At 45.0% G+C, this 18,448-nt stretch overlaps 1 protein-coding gene across 2 annotated transcripts in view; it reads left to right on the forward strand.

Moving 5' to 3' along the window:
• The first annotated feature begins 245 nt into the window (after positions 1-245).
• LOC121277817 (vacuolar protein 8-like) overlaps positions 246-18,448 on the forward strand; it is an 84,847-nt gene continuing 66,644 nt past the window's right edge. The window contains exons 1-3 of one of the 2 annotated variants that reach the window (XM_041187480.1): positions 275-304; positions 527-821; positions 14,857-14,976. In XM_041187480.1, coding sequence (XP_041043414.1) covers positions 596-821; positions 14,857-14,976 — 346 coding nt within the window. In that variant the 5' untranslated portion in view covers positions 275-304; positions 527-595. Of the gene's footprint in view, positions 822-14,856; positions 14,977-18,448 lie in introns of both variants that reach the window. The other variant, XM_041187478.1, reaches the window with a different exon arrangement.

Below are 18,448 nucleotides of genomic sequence, written 5' to 3' on the forward strand. Positions count from 1 at the left end.
CTTGACATATTACTGCTGAACAACTAATAATTTTACATTAAATGTATGATTTCATATTAAATTCCTGGCTTTTTTCTGTTTGGGGTTCTAGAATGGTGCTCTAGAAGAGGAAATAATATCTATTCAGGCCATTACAGGTTAACAGGTTTTCAGATTTTAATTCCTGTGTGAAGGTTGGACTTGCTTGACAGGTTGGCACCTCCCTGCGCCTCAATATAGGCCACTCCCTTTTTATTATCAGAGGTGCTCAGGTTGGCCTTTGTTCTGTTTGCAGTGCAGATGTACTCTCTACTGTGAAAACATGGTGAGTGTGTTGAAGTGAAACAAATTAAGCACACTGCATCTGAAACCTCCTTTTGTGAACAAAGCCATCACAAGGTTAAATGTTGAGAACTTTCTGTTTCTTAGCTGTTTGTTTTATATATATATATATATATATCTCAAAATATAAATTTATTCACTTGAAAAGTATCCCAGCCTCGTTGAAGAAACCAACTCCAGACAACATATTCTCTTATGCCTACAGCTTGTCTATTCTGAAATCATTGACATTTGAGAATCAAAAGTTTCAGCTGTGTGGATGAAAAATTGAACAATGGAGACCTTCTGTGAGTCATGCAGACGGCACCTGAAGAATTTGGTGGAACTGATACAGAATGCCTCAGAAAATCTCTTGCAGAAAATAAAAGATCTTTTCGAGTCAATACAATGCTGCTCCTGCCTGAAATGGAGTAAACCTGCGCCACACAGACTTTACAAGCCAGTTCTACGACAACACGAAAAAGCAGCTGCACAGGAAATTTTGCAGCACATAGAAGAAGGTAAGCTTGTGCCTTCCCAACAACATTTCTTCCAGGCTAATTATGTTTGCTTTATTATGTTTGACTTCCTACCTTTGTGTTGGGGCTAGGTGAGCAACTGTGGCTTGATTCCCAATAGGGTTTGTTTGAATCTTTTTGTGATACTTTTAGAATGCAAAGATAGCATTGCAGAAACATTGCTGAAGTCCCTATATGTTTTTAGTCTTTTCATCCTTACATTGTTTTTCCAGTGTCATTATTGTAGCACAATTGTGAAGTGTTTAACATGTTCACTTTGCACAATTTAATATACTTTGAATATCAATTTAATATCAACATGGTTTGTTTTAAAATTGCTGTTATATAAGAAGTTATTAGATAGAATTTATTATTATTTTAAAAAATCTAGGATTTACTTTAAATAGAGCGTAGGTCTTTGATAGTATTGTTTTGAAAATTATCTCTTAATGTAGCTGCAGTTAAAAATAGTTACTAAGTCACAATTGTAAACACTACTTCACTGACCGAGGCTGGAAGCTTCCAACCCTGTTGGTTAATTTGTAAATATATTTTTTCTAAGGAAGTTAATGCTAGTCCATGTAATGAGGTTTTGATAATTATTGAGCCTTGGCTGAGCAGTAGTATTCTTGTATTTTTGTGAGGCAGGAGATCATGGATTCAAGCCCTGTTCGTTAAGCATATTGGACCAGGAATCGCTGCAATAGCAGGTTTGGCAGTGAATTGTGTTAATTAGACTTTTACGCTCAGCAACATTGCACTCTATTTGCCCCTCAAGTTGCTGGTATGTTGATTGTTAGCTGTACAGAATAGGGCAAAAATGTCAATGTCTCACTTGGGACTTCACGAGTACCATGGCTAATGGTCTATCAGCTTGACCAAAAAAGATATGTGGGGTTAGGTCGCAGATCAGCCTTGATTTCACTGGCACTGAATGGCCAAACCTGTTCCTGTGGGCGGAAATTTCCTGTCCCGCCAATGGCAGAAATCGTGGCGGGCAGGACCGTCAAATCTAGAGTGAGGTCAAAACTCGAAAATCCACTGGCGGGAAAACAATCTTCCCCTCAGCACCTTCATGGTGGGTTCATGCCTTTACCAAACTTGCTGCTGGTAAACGTCAAGATCATAATTTGCATGTCATGAATGTTCATTAATGAGGCTACAGACCGGAATCTTGTGCCCCCCCCACTGTGAAATCTTCTGCCCTGCCAGTGGGAAATCAAACTGTTCTGTTTCCCCGATTTGCAAACATGACTTGCACCCAGTGCAGGAGAGGAGATCTCTTTCATTTACCTGTGACTAGATGCTGCATTTGCCTTTCACACTGCTCTTCTCCCAAGCGCTAACAGTATAACTGCACAGCAGACGGCACACACACAAAAGATGGGAGATTCAGGGAAAGGCAACTCTGTAAGGGGGGGATATCTGGTGAAGAGCAAATCTGCAAGGTGGGTGGAGGGGTCCAGGTGCCTCTTAATTATGGTGCCCGGGCATGACAGCAGGGCAGCCAACTGCCTGTGCGACCCACTGTGAGATTCAATGTAAACCTCGTGGCTGCATAACTAATGAGATAAACATCTCGTGATTCTGCAGGTTTACCCGCTACACTCTGCAGCGGGAGTGTCTCTGACTTCCTGCCCCACCACATGTCCCGGATGGAAAATCCCAGCCTATGGTACTTTAAATTAATTTTTACAAGAATAGTTCCAGGGATGAGAAACTTCAGCTATGAGAATAGATCGGAGATGTTGGGACTGTTCTCCTTAGAAAGAAGAAGGCTAAGAGGATATTTGTGAGGGATTTTCAAAATCATGAGGGGGCTGGACAGAGTAGATAGGAGGAAGCTGTTCCCACTCGTAAAAGGATCAAGAATGAGAAGGCACAGATTTAAAGTGATTTGCAAAAGAAGCAAATTTGAAGTGAGAAAAAACATTTTCACACAACGAATGGTTCGGTTCTGGATTCCACTGCCTGGAAGTGTGGTGGAGGCAGGTTCAATCAAGGCATTCAAGAGGGCATTAGATGATTATTTGAATAGAACCAGTGTGCAGGGGTATGGGGAAAAGGCAGGCCAATGGCACTAGGTCATAATGCTCATTTGGAGAGCTGGTGCAGACACGATGGGCTAAATGGCCTCCTTCTGTGCCGTTAAAATTCTGTGATTCTGAAAGGTTGGAAAAAGAAACAGAACAAAAGACAGGGAAGGAAATAAGGTAAAGTCAAGTTAGACAAAATATAGACAGATGGAGTAATAAAGGGGTGGAAAAATAGAGTGGATTAAGAGTGAGAAAAATGAAAGTGCCAGAAAGGAAAAGTATACATTTTTTGTGAAAGAGAATGAGCATTAGAAGAGAACATTGTAACACAGTTGTGTTGGCAAATTGCTGCATTGGTCCTTGAGAATTTAACAAGTGATTGGCCATTCTTGACCATGACGTATAGAAGCAGCATCTCCTTCCATCAGGAACAGTGGAACATCCACATGTCCCCATTGGGGGCATCATAACATTTCTTTCATGGGAACATAGGAATTGGCAGACGAAATTGATCAAGGTCTACCTGGTGCACCTTCTACCATCTTGGTAGTTGCATAATACAATGCTAATGGAGTTGTTGACTAATTATTGCAATCAATTAGTCTACAATAGACCAGATACAAGGAAATCCTTGTAGTCAAGAGCTGTGGGAACCATGGGCAGAATTTTGTTCTTGTTGGGTGGGTGCAGTGGGTGGGCCCAGGAGTGGTTGGTAAGCCAACCGTCACGTGCAGTTGGGCCCCGGCTGCGATTTCACACTGGTTGGCCAATTAACGGCCAGCCAACGTAAAATGTGCGCTACAGCGCTCAGCACTGCCAGGGTGGGGCGGGAGGAGTGAGATCGCTGAAGTTCACGCATGCGCGCGGGTGTGCGCAGTAAAAGCTGTGCCTCAGGGAGCTGAAGATTTTCAGCACTTAAAATAAAGAAATGAAAAATAATGAAAACATGTCACAGTCACATGAGGGGGCATGTTAAATAGGAGTGCAAAATGTTTTTTTTAAAATCACTGGTCGAAACCTCATCCCACCCAAAAATGCAAAGGCCGCTTGGCCTTTTCACTCACCCGTCAACCAAACGGTTGGGCGGGCAGTGAAAAATTGTACTCAATTAAATGATTAAGGGCCTTAATAGGTCGCTTAATTGTTGGTGGGCGCACTGCCCGACTCCCGCGCTCACCCACCGACCGATATATCACACGAGTGCACGATGAAGTCTCGCCAGACGTCATCGCGCATCATTTTACACTTGAGCATGTTGGGCGCACGCCTGCGCACCAAGCGAAAAGTTCTGGCCCATAGATCCTAAGTCACCATTCTTTTCTCAAGCTGATACTGTTATGGATAGGAGAGAGACAGGCAAACTCTACCTATATCCTCTTACCACCTGTCCATAAGCAGAAGGTGTTTTGAATTAGCTTTTAAAAATAGGCTGTGGCAGGTTTTCCCAATCCCTCGGTTTTCATAATCCAATTTACTAATAATCTACAGCAAATGGATTATTTTTCAATTGGTGCTGACCGCAAGGTGAAGTAGGTAGGCTGCAACTGCTGCCAGCCGGTTCTGTAGGTGATGGTACGAAATCTTCCATCAGAGACAGGTTTTGAGGTACAAGCCATTGTTCTGCCTGGAGGGGTCTACTTCTTGATAGTTCCCAGCTGGATATTACAGCAGACTGCCTGTGATGCCCAAAGATGTAATGTTAAAACAGTCCAAAAGGCCAGAGGTTTGGGCCATGTGACATGGCCCATTAATGGTTAATTGCAGCTTAACAATCAGTTTCTGTCCTTCTGGCCAGAATTCCATTGTTCCTCCTTAGGAGAGAGACGAGGTGGTTATTAGCATCTCTTCCAGTACAATGAGTTTCGATCTCTCTCTTTTGTGATAGTTCAGGATGGGGAGCTAGTTCGTCTGCATTTTCTCTGCTTTCATTGATTACAAGGGGCTTGTACAATGAAGTGTAAGATTCCACAGGCTTGAGAAAAGAACTCTTTTGTTCTTGTCTCTTCTGATTGTGGTTCTTAGACAAAGGGTGACTAAGGTCACTGGTCATGTGACTTGTAGCAGTCATTTTTTTGGTTCAGCATGAAGTCAATTTTTTAAAAAAGCAATTAGGATAAAGTTTTGAACATTTGGTGTTGGAGTTCTTCTCATGTTTATTAATTGCCATATCTCAAGTGACTCATATTCTGTACCCTATGATAATTCTTCAAGGGCAATTAGGGATGGGCAATAAATGCTGGCTTTGCCAGTGAAATCTATATTCCACAAAAGAATTTTAAAAATGTTATCTTGTGAAGGAAATTGTAGTAATCTGATGTATAATATACCTTTAAGACAAAATGTTGTAATGTAAGATCACATGATCTTGTTACCCAATAACAGAGTAGCGCGGGCTACCTCTGTAGTCAGTAGTCTTGAGTTAGAATCTGAAGCGTAAAGACAGAGTTTAGAGTTGTAAGCACACAAGTGTAGTTACTGAATTCCTTTTGTAAATAAACAGAATGTGTTTCTCCTAAGATTTTCTCCATCTTGATACCAACTCAGTCACCCCGAAACGTGTGCAACCCAGATCCTTTATCCCCAACAAACCAGGGCACCGGATCCAACAGAAATCTATTTGCATTTGAATAATTGACTCTGTTCTGACTGACGATGTAACTTTGCATCCTGAAAATCATTGCCTTTTGACACTAACCAGAGTGTGTATGCCAAGACTGGCACAGAAGTATTGCCAGGACAGATTAAAAAATTGAAAAAGCTCCAGGAACAATTCAATACCTGCCAGAGTGAATCTTCACAGCTTCATTCGTTCCTTTACAGGCCTCCAAGATTGAATGTTATGATAAGAGCAGAAATCACGCCATTAACATCATGACATTAAACAGCAATGCTAATTTCCATTCCTTTACTACAATCCCTTCCCTTCCTTCCCCAAAACTGTCCTTCTCCATTGCTCAGTTTATTTGATCACTCATCTTGTTGTGCGGTGCCTTCCATGCTCATAGGCCTGTCTGATAGCTTCCAAAGTGAGTATGGATTTTTTTTTCTCTTCTTTCTCCAAGTGGGGCTGTGGGAATCAGGCAGACTGCTTTGGATGAAAAATGAAAAACTGCTGATCAAAGGAAAGAGAAGGGACAATTCGAAGCAACCAGGTTAAAAAAGATATATTTTCTCCTCCTGGTGCTAATCTGACAAGTGTAATGCTCATCAATTTATTGCCCACTGAACTCCCAGACTTTTCCATGTCAGCCAGACTGAGCTGGCTCCCAACCCACATTAAGTACTAAAGTGAATAAAAAGATAGAAAATAATGCACGTCAGCAACATCTAATGGACTATTAAAAAGCCACTGCTAAAAGTTGGAATGACACTTAAAGCTAAGTAGGCATATATGGGGAAAAATATTATTGTTGACTTTTTAAAAGTCAATATAGGGCAAAAATTATGCCATTAATATTGCCTGCCACAATAAATGTGTAGGCAGGAAGCAGAGTTTATGGTCAAGTGATGGAGCAATGCAATACCATCTCTCTTTCATAACTGATAAAATAGAGGTGAAGTGAGAGTGTTAAAAGTTGTTTTTGACACTCGAGTGCAACTCCCCAGAAGACAGCAGTGCAACAGGCCCTGATAGGAGAAAGTGGGCAGGATATTGGACCAAGGAGTAGATATCATATCATGAAAGTCACGAAAATAAGGGGCTGAATTTTTCGGGGTACTGCGCCCCACCCTGCCGGAAGAAAGGAAACCAGCTGCAGCGATAACACACTGCAGGTGCCCTTAACAAGCTGAGGATCGGACTTCCGCCCCTCAGTGGAATCTGATTGGCCAGCAGCTCTTGCAATCCCAACAGTGCCAGAAGAGAGTAGTGGGCGCTGCTGGGACTGCAAGGACGCGCAGAAAAGAAGTGTCATGGACACTGGACAAGGTGAGCAAGGATTTCTTGGGCAGGGAGGGATCAGGCACCGTAGGGAGGGGTGGCAAGGGGTTTGAGGATTGGGTTCTGAAGGCACAAAGGATGCACAGGGCACGCCCCAAAGGAAGTACTCCACTTCCTTCCCTGCCTTTCACCAACTTTAGTAAAAAGCGGTCTTCCCACTCTTGCACGCCTTCCACTGCCCAGCGTCTTATGGCAGTGGAGGTGGATTGAGGGCCTTAATTGCCACTTAATTGGGTAGGTAAAGGCCTCAATAGGCCAAAGGGCAGATAGCCTAGTGGGCGCCTTACACACATCCCATATTATGGTGATTGGGATAAGGTGGTCTACACATCTGACCTATTTTTCGTGACCCCACTGCCAAAAACATGCCCACCAGGGGCTGGGAAGGCTGTAAATACCACCGCACCATCCCCCCCCCATTACCAAAAAATGCAACTTACCAGATAGGTTGCCAAAGTATGCATCCACAATGTATTACTAGCACATTTAATACTTTAAATGCTTATTTTTGTTGAAATGGTATTTCATTACTATTAATTATTTATGCATAATAATTTGCCTGTGCAAGATGGTAGGGGATGAAATTCCACAGAGTTCAGGTTTCAATGGATTGACTAACAAATTGCAGATTCTAAAATGTTATGAGAAAAGCAATCAAATGAAACATCAATATCATAATAAAAGGTTCTGAAGAAGAGTCAGATCAGACTCGAAACATTAACTCTGTTTCTCTCTCCACAGATGCTGCCAGATCTAAGGAGTTTTTCCAGTGTTTTCAGCTTTTATATCAAAATATTAGCGTTTTGCCTTCAACATTTCTATCCCCCTTAAAGCTTTTAAGGAGTTATGCTTTTGATTCTCCAATATGAATGGAAGAGTTATTGGGTAAACGTATAATTTAAGTTGCCAGAAATCCATGTTCCACTGCAGTTTAAGAGTAGATACTCCATAGAATCATAAATGTGACAGCCCAGAGGAGGCCATTTGGCCCATCATACCAGTGCCAGCTGTTTGAATGGGATACCCAATTAGTTCGACCCAGCTCTTTCCCCAAAGCCCTGCAAAATTTTCTCATTTAAGTATTTAATCAATTCACTTTTGAAAGTTGCTACTAAATCTGCTGCCATCACCATTCAGATAGTGCATTCCAGGCCATCATTATTCACTCTGTAATATATTTTTCTTCATGTCACCTCTGGTTCTTTCACCAATTATCTTAAGTCTGCTGGTTATTGACCAATTTCTGTTACTGGAAACAGTTCCTCCTTGGTTATGTTTTCTCCTTTGATACCCTATCAAAACCATTCATAATTTTGAACACCCCTACCAAATCCCTGCTTAACCTTTTCTACTTGAAGGAGAACAAGTCCAGCTTCTCCAGTCTCCCCACCTAATAGAAGTCCCATTTCCCAGTACCATTTAAGTAAATCTCTCCTGTACCCTATATAAGGCTTTGGCATCCTTCCTAAAGCTAAGAGTCACGTATGCTTTTTTTAAACAACCTTCTAAACTTGCCCTCCGAGCTTCCTGCACCCCTTTTAAAATTGCACCATTCCTATATTGCCTCTCCTCATTCTACAGGGCTGGATTTTACGCTCATCCGCCGGCAAGTTTGAAGACAGGGAGGCATGTAAAATCCAGCAGGTGGCCTTCCTGCCACTTACCCACCCACCCCAAACTGCCTGAAATCTTATAGGGGAGAACGGGAGAGGGAGGGGTGAGGGAAGCTGGTGGCCAGCCTGCCATTGGGCCTGTGTGGCCCGTAAGTTGTCAATTAATGGTCTCTTAAGGGCCTTATCGCACCACCACCGGTATTTGACCACGGTTGGGGGAGACCCACACCATGTGGAAAGCCAGACAGATTTAGCTGGTTTCGAACAAGGGGTGGACCCTCCTTTGCAGGCTCCTGGGTATATCAGAAGCACCCTCCACAAAGGTCATGCACTCCCCTTTAACCATCCCCCCAACCCTCCACATCCCTCTCCTCACACCCCTCACTAAAACACCCAACCCCAGAGTTACCTGGACTCCTCGGTGTGGTATTACTGCATGTAATCCCAGCAGTTGCCAGCTTTCCTGCTGACTACAGAGCTGGCAGTCAAACGGATTGGCCAACAGGTGTCTAAGGCGGAAACTCCTCCCAAGGTAGGGGCAGAAATCTCACCTTATGTAATTAACATTGCTCGGAAGCCAGCCTTCGGGATAGTGGACAGTCTCTCCACCAACCTTTAGCTGGGGGGGGGGTTATGGGGATCTTGGTGCACTATAAAATCCAACCCCATATATCATAGCATCCAGGGCTTTTTGGCTGTCAGGTTTTTTTTGAAGCTGTTGTCCACCTTTTCCTCATTTTCTGTGGTTTGCAATGAAATGCTTTGGGATAAACTGGTATTATTAAACCTTTGATGACTGCACTACTATTTACAAAGTGGATTTAGATCAGAATCACTGGGAGTGATGGCTGCTGCCGGTAAGGCACCCAGGTAGAGGGCTAGGATGGTTGAGGGACAAAGGCCACAGGTGAGTGAGGGGTGTTGGATGTCGTGGGGAGGGTAGTCACTGGCTAGTGAGGGCGAGGGGGGCGGTTGGAAGAAAGGGGAGGGAGTGGCTCTCAGTAGGCTCCACCCCTTTCCTGAGGTGGGGGTCCTTTGACCAGATACTGAAAGCCTTCAAACTAGGAGGCTGTGGTCTCCCCGCATGGCAAAACCTCTGCCCGCTGCTGGTTGAATACCAGTGATGGTGGAATGAGGTCCTCAAGTGGGCATTAATTGTCCACTTAAGGGCCTTATGAGCCCTAAGCATGCCCACCCTAGACTTAATCTGGTAAAGGCAGGGAGGTGGGACTGTACCCACCCTACACTCTCTGGCCCAATCAAATGCCTCCTGCCTCTAAACTCACCTCTGGGTGGCATAAAATTCCACCCATAGAATCTTACAGCGCAAAGAAGGCCCTTCAGCCCATTGTGCCAGCTGTTTGAAAGAGCTTTCCAACTGGCTCTGCTCCCTTGATCTTTCAGATGGGATATGTGGCTGGATTTTACCACACCCTCCCCATCCAACTGGGCATGTTTTCAGTGGAGGGGGGCATGTAAAATACGAGGGGTAGCAAGCCCCTCCTTCTCCACTCTCCTGCCCACCCCGAACTGTCCTTCAAAACATGGTAGGAGGGCAGGCACCAAAATCAGCAGCCCAGCTGCCATATTAAAAGAAAGAATTAACAGCCAATTGAGTTTGTTAACAAGTCAATAGACCCCTATGATGTGCTGATTAGCCCCTAAAATGGTTGACTTAGGCAGGCCATTTTTTAAATTAAAAATTAGATAAAGACAGGAAGGAAGGGGGGCACATCATTCAGGGGGTGCCCTTTGCGCATCGGGCGAACCCCCAAAATGTGACATCCCCCGCTGTCCCATCCTCCCACCTATGTTCCTCCCTGTTTGGCCATGAAAACAGGTGCTCACTCCCTTCCCTATGCTGCCCGATCCTTTTGTTTAATTCATTCACGGGATGTGGGCTTCGCTGGCTGGGCCAGCATTTATTGCCCATCCTTGGTTGCCCTTGAGAAGGTGGGGGTGAGCTGCCTTCTTGAACCCCTGCAGTCCATGTGGTGTAGGTACTCCCACAGTGCTGTTAGGAAGGGAATTCCAGGATTTTGACCCAGTGACACTGAAGGAACGGCAATATATTTCCAAGTCAGGATGGTGAGTGACTCAGAGGGAACTTCCAGGTGGTCATGTTCCCAGCTAACTGCTGTCCTCCTTCTAGACGGTAGTGGTCATGGATTTGGAAGGTGCTGTCTAAGGAATCTTAGTGAATTAATACAGTGCATCTTGTAGACGGTACACACTGCTGCTATGGTACATCATTGCTGGAGGGAGTGAATGTTTGTGGATGTGGTCCCAATCAAGCAGATTGCTTTGTACTGGACAGTGTCAAGCTTCTTGAGTATTGTAGGAGCTGCACTCATCCAGGCAAGTGGGGAGTATTCCATCACATTCCTGACTTGTGCCTTGTAGATAGTGGACAGGCTTTGGGGAGTCAGGAGGTGTGTTACTCGTCGCAGGATTCCTAGCCTCTGACCTGCTCTTGTAGCCACAGTATTTATATGGCTATTCCAGTTCAGTTTCTGGTCAATGGTAACCACCAGGATGTTGTTAGTAGGGGACTCAGTGATGGTAGTGCCATTGTACATCAAGGGGTGATTGTTGGTATTTATTTATTACTAGGAACTATATACATGTATTGCTTCCCTTTGCCTGGATTGCCCCTCTTTCTGTGCTGTTTCACTAACTGGGCAGTGGGGTTTACTTTGTATCATGGTTTGCTTTCTCCCCTTAATATGGATCTGTGCTGCTATAATTTCAGATTGCCTGACAATCTGGGTGGCCTTCTCAAGGATTAGATCTTCCTTCCCTTGAAGCATGTCTGAGAGTGCGTCATCCATTACTCCTACAATTATTCTATCTCTGATTACCTCAGATTTCAGGTCACCATAATCATAGCCTTCAGCCATTCTGTACAGGCCATTAATGAAGTCGACAGGTTCTCCTGGCTGCTGGACACATTTATTAAATTTAGCCCTTTTAAGGATTTTGTTACTTCTGAGGTTAAAATAAGCATCGAATGATTTTAAAACTCCATCAAATTTTGTGGATGATTCATTGATTCCTTGTAGAGCTATTATATCATTGGTTATTGGGATTACTGAATAAAGCAGTGTGTTAACTTGTTCAGCTTCTGTGTTGTTATCCAGACCTGAAACAGTCATGTATCTAAGGAATCTCTTTTTCCAAAGTCCCCAACTTTGTGAATGATCTGGGCCTTGTATAAGCCCAAACTGATCTGGAAGAGTGGATTTCTGATCCATGCAGGTTCAGCTTTAAGAAGTTTCCAGAACTCCAAGATACCACTGCCGTATGCTTCTGTACAAACAGTTTTCCTGCATTTTCCAGTTAATGGCGTTCACAATCTCAACGTTTAATTTTTTTTCAACAATGGCTGCCTGGATTGACTGGTTAGAGTCTTCCCTGCTTTAGTGCAACGTTCTTGGGTCTTGGAAGCTTTGGGTCAAATCCCAGCTTTTGCTGGGTTTTTTAAGCTGCCTACTCAATTGCAAATAATTTTTAATTAATTATGTTTTTCTCTTTTTTTGAAGTGAGCTCAGTCGTCCTGTGTTCAGGCGCCAACTCGGGAATCGGGTTTCTCAGACAGGGACTTAAAATGGCAATTTCTGATAATTGCAGTATTTAAGCTTTTTCAGGGCTTGTGTTGTTTAAGAATTTTAAATTTTTTAGCTCACCCCTGCTAGAACTGCTGGCCCTGCACATTCTGGGTATTGAAGCTGTCTTCCATGGAGTTCAATGATTCTTTTACTGCAGTGAAGAATTTAATTCCTGACTTCAGCTTCTAAGCCTTTTTTTGGAGTTTCTGTCTGGTGGCTTCCTTCTGCATCTACATTTCTTGATCTTTTCTCCCGGTCGGAATGCTTCTTTGATTTTTTCTTCAGTTTTGCAGGGATTTAATTTTCTTCCGCAGTCTCTGCGAGGTTTGAGTTGTTTTATCTGGTGCTACCATGTTGTAAGGTTTTGGGCGTAGTTCCGTAGGTCTTATTAGGGTACTCATATTCTTGGATAGTTCAACAGAAAGCCCTGGAAATATTGGATGCATTGGTGGTAATCTTCCAAAATTCTATAGACTCTGGAGCAGTTCCTACAGATTGGAGGGTGGCAAATATAACCCAAGTATTTAAAAAAGGAGGGATGGAAAAAACAGAATTACAGACCAGTTAGCCTAACATCAGTAGTGGGTAAAATGCTAGAGTCTATTATAAAAGACGTGGTAGCATAATACTTGGAAAGCATTAATGGGATCAGACAAAGTCAGCATGGGTTTATGAAAGGGAAAACATGCTTAACTAATCTCCCGGAGTATTTTGATGATGTAACTAGTAGAATAGATAAGGGAGAACCAGTGGATGTGGTGTATTTGGATTTCAAGAAGGCTTTTGATAAGGTCCCACAAAAGAGGCTAGTGGGCAAAATTAAAGCATATGGGATTGCGGGTAATATACTGGCATGGATTGAGAACTGGTTGACAGATCAGAAAGAGAATGGGAATAAATTAGTCTTTTTCTGGATTGCAGGCGTTGACTAGTGGGCTACTGCGGGGATCAGTGCTTGGGCCCCAGCTATTCATGATATATATAAATGGCTTGGAAGAGGTAACCAAATGCAATATCTCCAAGTTTGCTGATGACACAAAACTGAGTGGGGTTGTGAGTTGTGAGGAGGATGCAAGGAGACTTCAGGGTGATTTAGACAAGTTATGTGTGTGGGCAAACACACGGCAGATGCAGTATAATGTGGATAAATGTGAAGTTATCCCTTCAGTGTGAAGAACAGAAAGGCAGAGTATTAGTTAGATGGTGATATATTATGAAATGTGGATGTAGAAAGGGATCTGGGTGTCCTTGTACACCAGTCAATGAAAGTAAATAGGCAGGTGTAGCAAGCAATTAGTAAGGCAAATAATATGTTGGCCTTCATTGCAAGAGCATTTGAATTCAGAAGTAGGGACATCTTACTGCAGTTACACAAGGCCTTGGTGCGACCACACCTGGAGTATTGCATGCAGTTTTGGTCTCCCAATCTAAGAAAGGATATACGTGCCATAGAGGGAGTGCAGCGAAGGTTCACTAGGCTGAAACCAGGGATGGCAAGACTGTCGAATGAGGACAGGTTGGTTCTACTGGGCTTGTATTCACTAAAGTTTAGAAGAATGAGAAGGGATCTGACTGAAATGCATAAAATTCTAACAAGGCTAGAGAGACTGGATGCAGGGAGGGTGTTTCCCTTGGCTGGGGAGTCTAGAACCAGGGGCCGCAGTCTCAGGATATGGGGCAGGCCATTTAGGACTGAGATGAGGAAACATTTCTTCACTCAGAGGGTGGTCAACCTGTGGAATTCTCTACCATAAAAGGCTTTGGAGGCCAGGTTACTGAGTATATTCAAGAAAGAAATTGATAAATTTTTGGATATTAAAGGCATCAAGGGGTATGGGGAGAAAGTGGGAATATGGCGTTCTGATAGAGGATCAGCCATGATCATATTGAATGGCGGAGCAGGCTCGAAAGGCCGAATGACCTTCTCCTGCTCCTAGTTTCAATGTTTCTATTTATTAACTATCAGAAGCTAGGAGCTATCGCCATGCTTGCTTCTACACATGGTTCTGTCCAGCATTACGCTGGACCCATAGGTGCGGGTCACGTATTTTCTTACATCAATATGTGGGCAGTACTGTGCTCAGTCCCATGTTAAACCTTTATGTGTCAGACCCTTATACTACAACTCTCTTCTGGGTTCCAGAATACCAGTTGTCAATTTGAATTGGCTACTTAGGCCCCAAGTCTGAAATTCCCTCCCTAAACCTCTTTGCATCTCTCTCTCCTGTTTTAAAATGTTCCTTTCAGCCTACCTTTTTGACCAAGCTTATTTTGCCCATTTAATTTAATATTTTATCTTGTGAACCCTTTTATACTGGACTAGCATTCCAGAGACCCAGGGTAATGCTCTGGAGACCCAGGTTCAAATCCCAGCACGGCAGGTGGTGAAACTTGAATTCAATAAAAAACCTGGAATTAAAAGTCTAATGATGACCATGAAACCATTGCCAATTGTTGTAAAAACCTATCTGGTTCACAAATGTCCTTTAGGGAAGGAAATCTGTCGTCCTTACCTTGTCTGGCCTACATGTGATTCCACACCCACAGCAATGTGGGTGACTCTTAAGTACCCTTTAACAAGGGCAATTAGGGATGGGCAATAAATGCCTGCCTAGCCAGCGATGCCCACGTCCCATGACTGAATTAAAAAAATGCTCAGGTGAGACAGGTACTTGGGAACATCTCTTCAGGAAAGCAGTATACGCTAAGATCACAGTCCAAAAGTTAGGATCCTGATTCCATTAAATGGCAATCAGTAGAATTTCACACAAACATTAACCAGTACAACAATCCCTATGGCTCATCTGTAAAATGACCAACCTGTTTCATTTGTCTCTACAGCTTCAGAAGGAAAAGTGATTGACACAGAGTGCTTGGAGGCCTTGCAGACATTAGCTGCTTCTGAAAACCCTAGTCTACAGCAATCAGCTGCTCTCTACTACTTACACATCAGTGAGCAGTGTGAGTATGTTTTCTTTTAGTGTTTTAAAAGATCGCTTACTAAGGACATGTTAACTAGATGTTGGGTCATTACAACAGCTTATATCCAGATGGTTAGAAGTAGGATTCAGATTGAGTAACATCTACACTTAATTTTCTGAGGCACACCCATCAGCATAGCTTCAGGCACAGATGAGGAAGGTGGAAAGAGCACATTGATGATGAGAGCAGAAAATTGTGTCAGGGAAATTTAAAGGGACAAGAACAATTTAATGGGCAGCAGATGTATAAGGTGACAACATTTCTGAAATGGTTTGAAGAAGACATCTCAGCCCATTAGTAGCATTTGGCCCGGATCTTCACCACGATGGAGAACCTCTCCATCATGGCAAAAATCCCAGAGGTGGCCGAAAATTCTAAGTCCCACCCCCTGAACCTGGCATTTCCCAGCTTCGCTGGGGTGGGGCTAGAGTTGGGCCAGGTTTGCGCATGCACAATTCATGGAGGTAGCTGACCATTTAAATCACCAGCTGCCTCTCCTGAACTGAGTTTTGGAAGAACAGGAGTGTGGAGTCCAGAATGTGCAGATTAGAACAGGTAAGAAGAGGTCTGAACTTGGTGGATTCTTATGGATAGTCAGGATACCCCTTTGGAGAGGTAAGATACCCCTTGGGTTAGGATACCAGGATATCTTTGGGAGAGGTAAGGCCTCTTTGGGATTGTTAAAAGTGAACATGATTATGCAGGTTTTATGCACATATATGCAGAATAACACAGGAATCCATAAGTTGCTGTCAGTGATTCTCCCCTTCTCCTGTGTTCTGACACACTGCCTAGACTGCTAACATTAGAAATCCACTGAATTAAATATCCACTTATGTTTTTAGTCTCACTGAAAAAAATCCTTGATAAAGTTCCTGTTGAATGAGGTACAACTGTGTTTTCAATAGCCATAATTACTGCTGAACACCCTGAATAGCGAATTTTGCCAAATTTCTCCATAATGACAAAAATATCCACTTTTGAAAACAGAAGTTATTTTAGTTTCATTTTGAAAAGTTTATAATTATTTTACCTTCTAGCTTAATACAAAAATAATCAATTATTTTGCTTTCTGAATATTTAAATTAAAAGTGAAGGATATTGAATGCTTTGAGCTTCCTGGTTTGATGTCTGTGAACATTTCATTGCTGCTGATTTCACTGCTGCTGAATGCGTGGAGATCTCCTTGACGTGGGGCAGGATTTTCTGCCTGTTGGGCGGGCCGTGCAGGAGTGGGCGCGGGCGGGCGGGGAGCTGATCGCCACCTGCAATCGGGTCCGCACCGCCATTTTATGTGGGCGGGCCAATTAAGGCCCACCCAGGGCGAATCCCTGCTCCTGAGGACAGTGGGAGTGGGCGGGCGGCGGTGGGACTGCAATGACCACCGGGTCCAATGGCAATATGACGGCCTGTTTCAAAAAGTTGCTGCAGCCTTTCAAAGGCTGTGAATCACGGCCAGTGGAAGGGCTCCCCAGAGCGCTGCTGGTGAGCAGGTCAGGCAGGAGGGTAGGGCAGAGGGGCGCTGTGCCCCTCATTTTTCTTCCTCCTCAAGGAGGTGGCAGCACGGCGAGAGGTCCTCGTACCCCAGGATGGTAGCTGGAGACCCCCCCCACATGACCAAACGTGCCTGGGAGGAGGTGGCGGAGGTGGTGAGCTCCCACGACATGGTGCAGCGCACCTGGATCCAGTGCCGCAAGCGTTTCAATGACCTGTTGTGCTCGGGAACGGTGAGTACCATGTCACTTAACCCAGCAGGTAGGCTTCCCTCCCAATGACCGCCCCCCCCAGCCCAAGTCTGAGTGTAGTGACTGCATTGAATCATTGACGGCCTGTGTCCTTCACTGGGTGGTGAGAGGGTGGTGAAGAGCATGTGGTGCACTGAGACCCACATTAACGTTTTGGGGGCAACCTGAAGGAGCTACACTCAGGCGCAGTGCTGGAACTGCAGGATATGTCAAAGTCAGGGTGATGACATGCTGGGAGGGGAGCTTCCAGGTGGCGTGGCACCGATCGATCTGCTGTCCTCTGCGCTCCACGTACTTGTGCCTCCTTGCTATGGAAGGTTAGACTGTGTGTTGCCAAATGTGATGTAGGCAGCATTTGGCCAAGGGGTTGGTGGGGGAGGAACAGGCCTAGCATCTTCGTGTGAGTGTTTGGCAGCAGCAGGGTGAGGAGGCTCTGGAGCCCTGCAATGTCCCACTCTGGTTGGGGTGGGTCATTCACAAAGAGTGTCCAGGTACAAGTAGCACTAATCAATGTTCTTCTCTCCTTTTCAGGAGAAGAATGCACATAATGCTGCCGAGCGGGTGAGGACTGACGGAGGACTGGCTCAGTTGGCGATTCTCAGCCGCTTCGAGCAGGAGGCCCTAGATCTGGAGAGGCACCATGTGCCCAGGTCCACTGGTGTGGGTGAGACTGGGGTGCCAGGAGCAGGTATGTTTGCCCAGCAGTGAAGTCACCATTGTTCTTCCAACAGCCATGGCAGTGCTGAAAGTTCAGTGATTGAAGTTTGCAACATGGCTTGACCATTGCTTATGGAAGGATGAGCGCAAAATGATGCAGGGGACAGGGATGCACATTGACATTGTCTCCACGTTAACTGATCCAATGTCCTTGTTCTTCCTTTCAGCATCAGCGGAGCAGGGCCGGGAGGAGGAGCAGTAGGGGCCACCTCTCACACCTGAGGGCCCTGAAGTCTCGGACTCACCAGCGTCACATGATCTCCGCCAGGCAGGCGCCAGCGCTGGTACTAGCACCTCGGTGGGAATTAGAACATCAGCAGGGGCACAGCGGTTGCTGGAGGAGCTGGCAGAGACAGAGAGTGCCCATGGCGCCAGCAGTCGGAGGACTGCAGGGGACCAGGCGCATGCTCAGTCGGTGCCTGATGATGTTCCTCTGGAGTCATCCGCGACGCATGGAATGCGGCTGGGTTTGCGGGAGCATCTGGTGGAGATACATGAGGCTATGCTTGGCTTGGTGTACGTGGTGGAGGAGTTTACGTGGACCATTGCCGATGCAATGAGCCTCATGGCCGAGTGCCGTGCATCCTCCATGGAGAGAGTGGCGACTCTTGTGGAGAGCCTCCTCCAGGACACCAATCAGGGCTTCCTGGGGATGTGCTCGGACCAGCAAACCCTCACATTGGCATTGACCTCAACTGGTCAGTGCCAGTGTGGCAGATGGTCTGGCCATCAAGTTTCCGAGCTCAGTGCCCACCCATCCACGGTGAGCAGTGAGGTCTGAAGCGACATCACGTCGGCTCCTCACTGGCAGAGGGGTGGAGGAACTGCTGCCTGATATCTCTGTGGGCTTCTCTCAGGGTGCTCTGGATGAGGGCAGCAGCTCCTCCATCCCTCTGCCAGTGACCATTGCATCCGGTGAGGCCACGACTACTGGGGAGATACCAGCTGTGGAACTGGCAGCTCCCTCCCAGGCAGGACCAGTACAGGCT

The sequence above is a fragment of the Carcharodon carcharias genome, chromosome 5 (genome assembly GCF_017639515.1).
Source record: "Carcharodon carcharias isolate sCarCar2 chromosome 5, sCarCar2.pri, whole genome shotgun sequence".
In the NCBI taxonomy this organism is placed as follows: domain Eukaryota; kingdom Metazoa; phylum Chordata; class Chondrichthyes; order Lamniformes; family Lamnidae; genus Carcharodon; species Carcharodon carcharias.